At 37.1% G+C, this 13527-nt stretch overlaps 1 protein-coding gene across 1 annotated transcript; it reads left to right on the forward strand.

The window, feature by feature from the left end:
• The first annotated feature begins 631 nt into the window (after positions 1-631).
• On the forward strand, positions 632-12257 carry eIF3h (eukaryotic translation initiation factor 3 subunit h). Its single transcript, XM_083138510.1, has 6 exons — positions 632-766; positions 4567-4720; positions 5481-5648; positions 9280-9529; positions 9947-10082; positions 11917-12257. The coding sequence occupies exons 1-6, from the start codon at positions 689-691 to the stop codon at positions 12145-12147; spliced, it is 1017 nt and encodes a 338-aa protein (XP_082994636.1). The 5' UTR covers positions 632-688; the 3' UTR covers positions 12148-12257.
• Positions 12258-13527: the final 1270 nt, after the last annotated feature.

Here is a 13527-nt window from a genome sequence, read left to right on the forward strand (position 1 = left end):
GAGGGGCGAAGTTAGTGTTCCTTTCAAAAACAACTTCTGGTGACTATCATGGGGAGATGAACGCTAACCATTTTATGTTGTGTTTCGAAGAACAGCTTCTTTCCAATCTGCCCCTAAACTTGTTATTGTGTGTGACAATCATCCATACCACAACAAGTTACTGAAAAAAATCCCAACATCAAACAGCAGAAGGATGAAATGAAGTCGTGGCTATCATCTCACAATATTCCGCATGCAGAAGGTTTGCTGAAAGCCGAATTATATGAAATAATTAAAATAAACAAACATAAAATAAACATCTAGCAGTGCTAACATTAAATTGAAGATTGGTAGTTTGCACCGCGATTCTTGCTGCTCGTACTCTTACTCGTGCTATGGTTCCTTTCATAGTAGTTGGCAACGCTGACTTAGCAGGGAGTGACGTTACTGCCAGGTTATTTCTTCCCGGCTGTAGTTAGGTTTAGTTCTCTTAGCATAAATAATAAATTTTCAGTGTATTTATACTAACGTAGGCACTTCTCGTCTGACGTCAGAAAGCAAGGTTGCTCAAGTGTTGTGCGATAAGGGATACCCGTTTTCTGTTCCTGACAAATCGATTTGCAAGGGCGGCAACACTAATCTGTGGCAAGTCTGGCAACACCACAGATTAGAAACCAACACACACTCCCTGTTCCACAAGGCGATCAAAATGGCGAGCAGTAGAAGTTCTACACGGCAAACAACAGAATCTGTTTGTCCAATCAGCTATGTCCAGATGGACGGATTGGTAAAATATTTTCTTTATTAAATAATAATAATTTCTTTTATAGATGATATAATGTTATCGGTTGCAAATACTGTCTGCTCATAATACTGATCCATATGGGTAACAGCATATTACCGCCGTCACCTATGGGTGTTTTTTTGAAAAACTTGTTTGTATTCGTAGAAAAAGTGCACTAATTTGACTCGTGGTAATGCTTTTCAAAATAGTTTCTTCGGTAGAATGCCAAGTCTGGTCTGGTTCGCCAGAGATTTGTTGATGGCTGCATTTGCATTTCTTTCTGACAATTGAAGCACAGACGTTTTGAAATTAATACTGACGTTAATTCGTGATGATTATTATTTATTTTTCAAGTTTTATGCACACGTCGAAAACAGAAGGAACTGGAGAAGTTCCAAGGCAATCTAACTTAATTTGCCTAACCTACTTTTGTATTTGTACATGATAGTTCTTAAAATGTTGTGAAGGAGATGCAATACTGGGGACTAGGGAAGCAACTAAACCTGTCCAACTTGCACACTACACACAACTATTGTCGTAGGGAAATGATATTTTCAAACAAGAAAATCAAATCTCTGAAATATGCAAAATAACTGTATTTAAATCAGCAAACTGATCATTCAAGCAAGTGATTTAAAATATTTGTTATATCAATTTTACAGGAGAAATTACAGTATGCGCCAAAATATGCAGTACTGAAATTAAAAGACGAACATTACTTTGCTGTCATCGGTGAGTTTATTTATCCTGAAAGAAACACTACATACATATTATTAGCGAGTTATAACTTCCTTTTCACTACTGAGAACACCAGCGGCTGGAGCTATGCCCCATCGACAAACGCACATGCGCGTTCGAGGTGCGTGAGTTTTCAGTACTGTATATTTTGGCGCATACTGTACTTACCGAATGCAGTTTCTTTATAATTGTGGAAGTTTGGGGAAGTGTGTTCTCAAATCGTTTATTTAATTTTGCCGGTAAATCATCAATTTTTCGATATAAATGTGTGACCGATGCACGAAAGCTCTTGCTTCCATTTACTTCCCGGTGAATGTAGCCTGTGTGTGATGACGTAATCCTGGTCAATACCGGTCAGTGTTTCCAAACACGTGTTTTTGTAACAGAAGAAGGTATGTTTCCGGAAATGGTTTGTGGGGTTAAGTGTCAATGGTCTGTGGGGCTATGCGAGAATGGTGTGTGGGGCTACACATATTTTTTTCGAAACCAATTTTTAACTATTGTAACCTATACGTGACCCAACCTAACCTAACCTTACTGGAAATGGTTCGTGGGGCTATCCGTGAATGGTTTGTGGGGTTTTCGAACCTGGAAAAAATACAAAATCGGTAACACGAAAGTAGGTATTTTTCGATGAAGGTTGCAACACTGTATAACCACTGATTATGGACAACGCTAGTCGAGATTTCTCTGCCATATTGCGTGTAACGCAAGCGAAAACGAACAAACAAGAATAACTCGATATGTCGAAAGTTGAGATTATTTGCGTGAAAAAAAAAACGAAATGCCACCTTGAAGAATCCTTAGGAATGCAGAATACGTAAGTACCAATGTGAAAAAGAAGAAAATAAAGGAATTTCAGACGTTTGGTGCTTACTGAAATTTTACCAAAATATTTGCAGAAGGCAGCACAAGGACATAATCGAAGAAAAAATTAAATCTGACTGTATATACAGTATAAGGTATTTGTGGGGTAACCAGAACCTGATTTGCACAAGACAGTCTTTTGTTTTTCTCCAAAGTACCCTGTAAAATGTCCTGCAAAACATTCTGATGATCAGACCCGGGGTTGTTTACCCACTGTACCCCCTTGAGAATTATGTCAAATTTTCGTGTAATCTACAGATTTCAATGTTTTATGTAATGTAAAAGTGGTTCCAGCATAGGAATGCACAAGCAACGGAGATATTTGGTCCCAAAGAATGCCCACGTAAGTTAAAACCTGCAATTTCGGAGTATTTTCGCTGCTTTTTGTTAGTAAAAACTGTTTGTATGTACACTAAAATAGTGAAAGAACACACCGAAAATAACTATCAGTACCAAACCTAACAATCCTAACCTAACTAGGTAAAATTATAGCTGCTATTGTGGAAAGTCGTTTTGATTGCCAAATCACTGATATACAGTAGACTATATACTGGCTCGTGGATGTTGGCCATAAAGCTCTTCACACTGAAGATGCTATCCTGAGAGTCGCCACCATTCTCCTGTTCGCAACACATACCCAAAAGCATCTGGCACTTAAAAAGTTCAAAATAAGTTGGGTTGAATGGTCATAGTCTACCCCATTAATAGAGCTGCTGGACAATCCCACATTCATGTCGTGTCAAAAGACTTCCAAACACTTTAGAAATTGGTACCTATTACTCTATTTGTACATCATTCATTGACATTATCTAGTATAGAATTTACTCATTTAAAAGTTTTGTCTCAATTGATACTTTTCAAGAAGATATTAACTTTTGTTGTTTGCTGGAGCATACAAGTTGCCAGTCTGTGTGTGACCAGTGAAGCACTGCAACACCACTAAGCATGTTAAGAAGCTGCATATAGGGCTCTACGATATAACAATATTGTCAAGATTGAAAATGGGCCTCATAAACAACCTTGACTAGTGCATGATGAATGCAATAGTACTATTCATACTCGCTTCTTTTTTATTACTCGATGGTAGTTGGGGGAGAGGGGTTAATTCTGGAAGTACATAGTGCAGCAGGCACTAATCCACTATGTTGTGTTCTGACTCCTATCTTTACTTATTCAACTTCCAACACAGTTCTTTTTTCCTAGTTAAACTTACAGTATAAATGTCTCACTGAAGATATTTCTGGTAACATTGATATCAATGCTTTCAATACTGGATATATCTACTCAATATCAACATTCAAACAGAATAGAACTTGGATAGTGCACAACCCTAGCTTTATGAGACTGCTGACCACTTCTCATGTGTTGTCATGGTGTATTTCTTTTTGTTTTGTGCCTTCAAAGGTTGGAACATCGTAGTAACAATCCAAAGGAATGATGTACAGTGGGATCCATGAGTATTACCATGCAAATTGTCCATCCCCATGCACTTTATTTGATCCAATAAGAGCTTCAAGAATGAAAAGAAAACTCAAGATAAGCTGTTGACAACTTCTGCACCAGCATACATAAAAATCCATCACTTAAAAACACATAGGATTTAAGTTAAAAATTAATGAAAATAGTCATGGACAATTTGCTTGGTAATATTCATCGATCTCACTCTACACGGTAGATAAAAATTAATGAAAATAGTCATGGACAATTTGCTTGGTAATATTCATCGATCTCACTGTACACGGTAGCTCAGTTGTTAGGGTGTCTGACTGCCATGCAAAAGACCCAGGTTGGATCCCTGGCAGGGGACAAGTGGGATCTTTTACACCTGTTCAAGCAGCTTCGGCACCCACTAAGTGTCATATAAGTGGGCACCTGGAGGAAACTGTGGGGAGGGGGGTAAAGGCAACCAGGGGTATTGTACTGATCACATCACCCCCCTCTTCGGCTGTGATCAAGAAACTGTGGGGCCCTAACTCCACACCTGCTATACACTTTCATGGTGTGGTGCAAAGCATAGGGGTGTTGAATTCACGTGTATTTACTGTAGGTGTGCATTATTTCCAAAAGAATGAGAAAATCACTTTGTGAAATGCTGTACTCAAGTAAACTCATGAATTATACATATATATATATTTTTTAAAAAAAAGTATCCCAAGGAAAAAAATTAACTTTAAATATATTTTAATCTCTTTCTTCAGGCTGTGATGAAGATGATAAAGCATTGCCATGAAGAGTCAGCGGGAAACATGGAAGTTGCACAGGGTGCATTGCTTGGCCTTGTTGTAGACAGTCGTTTGGAGATTACCAATTGTTTCCCATTTCCAAAGCATAGTGATGAAACCATGGATGAAGGTAGGTAGTTGTGCTTCTAAGTGCAATACCATCATACTTTCTTGAATTGTTTTGGTGTAATTTTCGATCAATATATGCTTAGAAAGGTGTAAATCTATCCCCTGACCATACTTATAAATATTGTCATTATCGCTGGAGAGAGATATATTATAGTTCACTGTGTAGAGATAGACTGATTACTCGTAGGATTGGATTTACATATTCCACTACAAAGAATCTTCTTGTATTACATGTGTGAATATCATATTTTACTGGCACAGGCAAAATGATTAGTGTTGCATGCTATAAAGCCTAAGTTTGAAACCTAGGCAAAGCATGAATATATCATTGTGTTTTCCCATCTATTTTGTTGTTGTTCCTTCTGTTCATCTTATTTTGCATTTTTGTTATTTTACATTACTTTTCTCCTACTTTTGTCTAATTGCGAAGATGAGGGTGAGTGATGATAGGATGAAATTCATGAAGGGACACTCGCAAAGAACACCTATGCCCAGGTCAAGGTTCGAACTCTGAAACTTTGGTGATAAGATCTTCTCTTCATCATGGTTATCCCAAGAGGAAGAAAGTGACAGAAATAACTGTAATTAAGATTATATTTCATAATACATAGACAACCAAAATTAGAAGTATAAATAATTAAGAATCTACATGAGAGTCATCATGAGGTGATGTTTACATTATAATGTTAGTTTTTCCCTACTAGAAATTTGGTTTGTCAATGTTTCATAGCAAGTTTAGTATGCAATTGTTAATTTTCCAGAGGAATACCAGCTGGCCATGATGAGACGACTTAGAATGGTGAATGTTGATCACTTTCATGTGGGATGGTATCAGAGTGCAGATGTTGGAAATTTTCTGAGTCTTCCCCTGCTGGAATCGCAGTACCATTATCAGACATCTATAGAAGAATCTGTTGTTGTTATTTATGGTATGAATTTTTGTCCCTATTTGTTATTGATGTTGCGATAACCATATTTGGCATTCATGTTTACAGATTTGCCCATGTAGTTATAGTAGAATTATTGAAATAAGTGCAATTTTTAGTGATTACTAATATTTGTGGCATTTCTTATGCATCATTCTTGAGTGTTATGAACAAAATGATATATTATAACATCAAGTTTCGTAACTGCAAGTATAGTTTTCAGCAGTGGGGGTGATAGGAAGGGAGGGGGGGCATGAGGGTGCGTGCGGTTGACCCCCGCACTAAGATCTCTTAATGCTAATCATCTCTTTCTAGGAAGAGAAAGTAAACTGTCCTTGCCCCACCAGTTTTAACACCCAATCGCCGCCATTGGTTTTCAGTCATATTTGTTGAATAGCTATTTATATTAAGGTTGAGCTGATGTCAATTCCCACCAATACCGATGCTTGAAAGTTGTAACAGTCCAAAGTAGTTCAGAATATTTATTAATTTAAATATGTAGTCATTTTAATAAAACTATACCATTGCTTTAAAATATTCATAATTTCATGCGAGATGATCATTTAATCACCTAGTGTTCACAATGTAAATACAATGAAAATTATTGATTTTGCATAATTTCCAGGATATTCATACACCATGTGACATTCTTGTGGACTCTGCGAAACACCCCCGATTCTAGAAAAATGGCTGATGGTATTGGTGATTATTAAATTCCAATGAATATCACTGGTATCAGCCCATACCGATGGGTATAGGCTCAGCCGTAGTTTAAATATTTGAGATAAGATGATTTTTGATGATGGCTGTTTGTACCGAGTGTCCACATAGTCCTGTCCCTTCAACTTTGAATAGCTGTAAGTTGGTAATGAGATGTCGGAGATGAATACAACTTTAACGCAAGAGAGCATGTTTTTGCCATTGAAAGAAATACACCACGTACCTGAAGAAACTCAGGAGGGGGAGGGGTATCATATTTTTGCCTCAAAACTTCTCTCAATTCATGGTTTACGACAACTTTCTCTGAACTTTTAGTCCTTACATACACAGAAATGTCGAAAGAGGCTATTTTTTTTTTTGGTTGCAATGTGTAGGATGACAGAGAAATAAAATTTTATGACATCAGCAGGAAAACCTACTTTTTGCACATTTTCACGGCAGTTTGCAACGCTGCGAGCATCAAATTACACGGCATGTGCATACTGGGTATCTACACAACATGGGAAGAAAAAGTGCTGATATCGAGTGATCGTAAATTGTAACATTTGGTATGGACGGTTACTTTTACTGTTTGTTGGTTAGCAACACTGACTTCTCTGATGTGTAACTGGATCGAGCCGGTCAGCGCTGGTCTGTTTGTTGTATTATTGGCTCGTTGGTTGCGTCGTATGTGAGTCACGTTGTTTTAGCTGCTATGAATGCTGTTATTAATTTGATTTAAAAGTTATTATTCCTTTATCTTTTGAAACGAGTTACACTTTGCAAGAACGTGTTTTTATCCTCAAATGCTTCTGGAGAACAAACAGTCATGAACAGGTGCAGGAACAGTTTTCATTGAGGTATCCTGGCAAGATTGTACGACATAGGAAAACAATATTGCAGCTTAAAAACAAATTTGATGAAACTGATAGCGTGTGTGACAAGCCACGAAGTGGAAGACAGTGCCTTTACAGCTGATTTTTTGGAAGATTTTGAATGTCTGTATGCTCGTTTGCGTAAACTCCGGCATTTATCCAAAGAATCGCATCCCCAAATCTACCATACATAAAGCACTGTGTAAGTTAAAGTTTCGTGCTTATCGTGTTCGTGTCGTACATGAACTTAAATTTCCGGACATGGGCAAAAGAATAGGATTTACTAGATTGTTTCTTTATTCAGGTCTCAAAGGGAACTTGACAAAGTTTATTTTTCCGATGAAGCATGGTTTCACCTATTGGGTTAACAGTCAGAACTGTAGGATATGGGCTACCAAAAACCCTCATGTTTTACGTGAGGATCCACTTCATTCCATGAAAATAGGTGTTTGTTGTGTGATGTCACGGCGGCACATTGTTGGACCATTTTTCTTCAATGAGACTGAATAGTGCTGTGTATATGAACATTGTGCACGAATTTGTGTCGATGTTAGAGGAGGATGAGATGGTGCCGGCCTCAAGTCATTCATGACACGAAACAATGCCTTTCTTGAGAGAATTTTTTCGTGACAAATTGATTGGATAGGGTGTGTGGCCCCCTCATTCCCCTCACATCTCCCCACTAGATTACTTCTTGTGGGGTAATTAAAAAGACGTTTATCATGACAATCCACAAACATTAGAACCTCTACAGGCAAACATTGTGCATGCCATTAACATCAGTCCACAAATTGTGAAAAAAAATCTTCCACAAGTTACGGCGTCACCTGCAATGTGCCTTGGAACAGAGGGGTGGGCATTTCCAGCATTTGCTTTAGATGAGTGTGTTCAGACCAGTGTTGCCACCCATGTAATGAGTTTACTGTTCGTTACTAATTTCCAACAATTTTCAAAATAAATATGTATTCATCAGTGTCAGAACTTTTTCCTTCCCATGTTGTGTAGATACCCAGTATGCATCGTGCCGTGCAATTTGATGCTCGCAGCATTGCAAACTGCCTTCTAAATGTGCAAAAAGTAGGTTTTCCTGCTGACATCATAAAATTTGATTTCTGTCACCCTACACATTGCAACCAAAAGAATTATACTCTTTCGACATTTCTGTGCACGTGAAGACTAAAAGTTCAGAGAAAGTTGTCATACACCAGGAATTGAGAGACGTTTTGAGGCAAAAATATGATTTTGTTCATTTTTTTCCTCTACCCTGCACGATACCCCTCCCCCTCCTGCATTTCTTCAGGTACGTGATGTATTTCTTTCAACTGCAAAAACATGCCAAAGGACCATGCTCTCTTGTGTTAAAGTTGTATTCATCTCCGACATCTTGTTACCAACTTACAGCTATTCAAAGTTGAAGGGACAGCGCACTGTGGACACTCTGTAGAAGTTGTTTTTTTTTGAGGCAGGATAAATATAGTGAAATATTCGTTAAACATATAAAATAAACTTTTTATGGATCACCTGTATGATTACAAGAGAGTCATGGTGGTTCAGTTGATACAGCATCTGATTTACATGCTAGAGACCTCGTTCAATTACCAGATGGGTGATCTTGGGTGGGAATTTTTGTGACTGTCCTTGCATGTAGCAGCTCTGACCAATGAAGGAGTAATTTTTGGTAAGGGGTTAGTGAGAACGAGATTGTGCCTTCGTGGCACAGTGTAATGGACAGCAGTGGTTTACTTTTTTTTATTAATATTATACTTACAATTCAGAATTGTTACCCGAAGCCCTGTGTTTCTGTGATTACAAGGGAATTTCTCGTGCCTTTTTGTCCCCATTTGATAGTATTGTAATACACATTATTTCCAAACAATGTTATGTATGCATACTTACTTGATTAGTTAGCACAGAGGCCAGGATTAGGTTAAAACTGTAAGTCTTGGATGTTTCATTGTGTTATTCATTTCACTATTCTTCTGCATTGCTTCGATTAACCTAGAGTGGTAGCAAAATGCAAAATATTTTTCCTAAATTTTGCTGAACAATTTTCATTTCAGATACCCAAAAGACTGCAAGAGGGTTTCTTACACTCAAGGCATTCCGTTTGACTCCTCAAGCGATAGCGATGTATAAAGAAGGCGAGTTTACTCCTGAAGCCCTACGTAATTTGAAAATAGGCTACGAAACACTTTTCCATGAAGTACCAATAGTAATAAAAAATTCTCATCTGACGAACATCTTGCTTTCTGAACTTGGAGAGATGATCCCAGAAGAAGAGGGAACAAAATATTTGGACTTGGGAACAGCGTAAGTACTGTAATGCAAATAGGTCATATATTACTTCTTGCTTATATAATAAAGCAATGGGACTTTTTAATAGTTACCTTTCCTAATTCTGGTATTCCACCAATAGTGGCAGAAAAGAAGTGTAAAATAAAAAAAATGCAAACTGCTATTTTTCAATACTGATGCCAGTAGTTTTATTTTTCTGTCATTGTTGGTTTATTAGTACAAAGGCAATTTGCACAATTATCAGTTGCCATGGTGGGGTGGTAGACATTGATGCACTTCAAAGTCTGGGTTTCAGGCTGGGACACAGCCCAAACTTATAATGTTATTTGTGCTGGGAGCTTGTTGTATGTTACTACTGGATTTTATACCTTGTCCCATTGTAATATATTCCTGTTTTGCATGTTAAATCATTTGGCTACCTTGTACTTGCAGGTCAGTTCTAGAAAATCAGTTGCGCTGCTTGATGGATAGAGTGGATGAGCTTAACCAAGAAGCTATTAAATTCAATCGCTATCAACAACAAGTGATTCGGCAACAGCAGGATAAACATAGATATCAGCAGAAGAGGGTAAGAGTGACTGACTATCAGTATTGGCCAATCTAGGCTTATAGTTAAGATTACCAACAATTTCACCAATCCGATACTTCTATAAATAACCTTCATTAATATATTCTATGTTTGCAAAATAAATATCTAAATACATGGTTCTGGAAATGAAAGATGCAGAAGAAGGTAATATACTGAAAGGAAGTACTCATTTATCTGCAAAACTTGTTTCGTTTTTAAACTTTCAAAGATAAGTGAATACCTTCAGCATATTAACACAGTTTTTGTAAGGCAAAACCGATTGCAGTTACCTGGTTGTGTAATTTAGTTAAGGAGACTAATAAAGTAATTAGGTTCTTCATGGAACATTGGTAGAACCACAGATTTATGGCAGATAAAAGATCAAGATTTTGGTACAAAAACTGAACACATTCGGGATCAAAAGCTGTTTATAAAATGGCATTTCGGCGTTAAAATGGTGAATAAGACACTAAATTGGAAACATTTTCCTTTTAACAGCACATTTATATAGTTATCAAGAGTATTAAGTTTTTTCTTGTGTAGAGGAGTCCATTTTGCTTCTCAAATACAGTATTTACAGCAGAATTAATCAGTTTTCTGTGAATTCCATAACTTGCATGATAATTCAGATGTCGGAAAGTATCGTGTCTATAAATAAATGCTGAATTTTGTGTTTGAGTTCATTTTACATAATAAGTCAGCCTCCCCGATGGCACAGTAGTACCGGATTTTTTTAGTTTAACACAAAACTCGTTTGCATGCTACTGTTCATTCGTGTGTTCAATCTTGTTTACTGATGACACCAAAAAATAACTTCACTTTGGGCACGATCCACACTCTGCAAAGACAAAGAGGCAACTGAGCCTGGTCACGTATACCTGGCATCCTCCACTAACGTCCCTGCCCATGGAGACCACCCTTCACCCCTTCCCCTTGGCTAGAAACAATCTGTCCGATACTTTTTGGATAGTCCCTATCCCTAATAAGCATTTTAACTTGATAAAGGAGTTATATTTCTTGTACATGGAGAAGGTAAAAGTAGAATATAAGGTTCAGTGTTAATATTAAAAATGTGTATTCATAATGCCATTGTGTGCTAAAATGTGGAATATAAATCCAAGACTTTGAGGCAATACTGATACTACTGTTTCATCATCATACAATATCTGTAGCATCAAGGTGTTGGTTCTCATGTAATCATTGATAATGTTCTGTGAAGTATACATGTATCCTTTTGAGAGAGGTTATTGTGTACAGCTCACCAACAACAAATCAAATAACAAACTGATATCATTTGATTTATCCATACAGTGGTAAGTTTCACTTGTATGATGAAAAAAGTGGCAGAAAATTATGAGTAAATGGGCGAGTCAAAAGGTGTAATTGAAATTTTATCACTTAATGTGTCTTCTTATTGTGAACAAATCATAGAACAGTCACTTACCTTCATCTACAGGGTGTTCATATATCTGAAACCTTGGGAGAAAACACATTAGGTTAGAAAATCTGTTCAAAGTTCTTGCATATACTCTTATCATCTCTTTTGAGAACATCTACCGAATTTCACTGACATCCCTTAACATTGCTTTGTTTCATGTTGAAAACATGCTAAATTTTGACCTTGTACATCATGACTTTCAGGTGACCTTACAAATAAAAATTGGGATTGATCATGTGTGGCTTCTGTGGAGGCCATCTGATGGTCCTTGGTATCCAATCTACCATTTGGGAAATTGGAGCAAGTCCCATAGTTCCAGACTTATGGTACACCCTGCATGTACATTGTGCATAAATTTCATTTTATGGTGGCACTAACATTTTTTTTCTTTTCCAGTCCCAAGAAAATGCAGCAAGACAAAGCAAGGGCGAGCCACCATTACCCGAAGAGGATTTGAACAAGTTGTTCCGACCCATTCCGGTTCCCCATCGATTGAATCCCATGATTGTGGCTGGGCAGATTTCCACCTACAGCCAGCATATTTCAGAATTTTGTTCTCAATCTCTTGCTAAGCTCTACATTACTCAGTCTTTGCAGAATGCAAAACAAGGCAAATCTCCAACATGAAAGGTAAGATAGTTTTCAAAATAACTTTTTTTTTTAATACACATAATTATATTGTGATTGAGATGAATGTAATATGTGCAGGAAATAAATATATGTAAATTCACAGGTAACTTTGTTGAATTGTTTTTATTTTCCGTTCCTCTCAAACTGCCTTTTGCTCCTGTGAGTTACAAGTAAGATATAAGTAGAGGTATATACAGTGCCATGGAAAACAAAGAAACAGCAGAAGGAAAGTATAGAAGTTACCAGGAAGTAATGGGGAAAGGGGAATGGCGTGAATCACCAGAAATTACTTAAATGCATGAAATATTAAACTGAATACACAGACTAGCCTTGACACTAAATATAATTGGAACCATTAGTAACTACATTGTTGCTTTCTGTTCACTGTGGAAGCACTGCTCATTCCATTCCTTTAGTATTACATATTTCTAAGTAGCACACACCACCAGGGGATGATTTCTTTGGGAGCATAGATATACACATCCTCTCAAGGGATGAACATTTTCAACCACATGTACGCACAGATATCATGTCAACAGATAATGAAGAAATTACTTTGCTGTTGCTGACAACTAGAAATGTGACTTATTTCTTTTCGACATTACTGATTTGGGAGAGGCTGTTTTTTTTCACTCCCCACACCTACAATAGGTTCTACACTTTGCATGTCCTTGACCCAACTAGTTCCCATGGTCTGGTAATATAGGTTAGTCTTTGACACAAAAGAACAGAAAGCACACTAGGTCAACTCGAAATGAACAATTCATGAAAATGACTTCCAATGTGGCATTTATGTATTGATATTAAGCTCAAATAACGACTCGAACTTCACCCGCTTATCTGCCCAAAGCATGTGGATCTTCCTTGATAAAATTAGCAAAAATCTACCCCATAAATATCACATACTGATCACTTGTATAATGATTATCTTAATTTGTGTATGTGAACCCATTAACTGGACCTTTTTTACGGAGCGTCTATATATAGACTGTATTTCAAAATTAACTGTTCTTGTATTGCGGCAAGTCATTTTTATAGACCAATTTTTTTGTTTCTATGATATGAAAATTCTGTTAGGTGACTGTAATGCACAGATTGGCAAAGAAGAGACATTTAAACCCACGATTGGTAAAGAAAGTCTTCATGAATTAAGTAATGATAATGGTATAAGATTGATTACTTTTGCAACCTCAAAGAATTTAATTGTGAAAAGTACCACTTTTAAACATAAAGATATCCATAAATATACCTGGTCTTCTCCAGATGGTAAAACTCATAATCAGATAGATCATATTCTCATTTATAAGAGAAGGCATACTAGTATAATTGATGTTCGTACACATAGAGGTGCTGACTGTGCCAGTGACCATTATTTAG

The sequence above is a fragment of the Lepisma saccharinum genome, chromosome 17 (genome assembly GCF_977018435.1).
Source record: "Lepisma saccharinum chromosome 17, izLepSacc3.1, whole genome shotgun sequence".
Classification (NCBI taxonomy): domain Eukaryota; kingdom Metazoa; phylum Arthropoda; class Insecta; order Zygentoma; family Lepismatidae; genus Lepisma; species Lepisma saccharinum.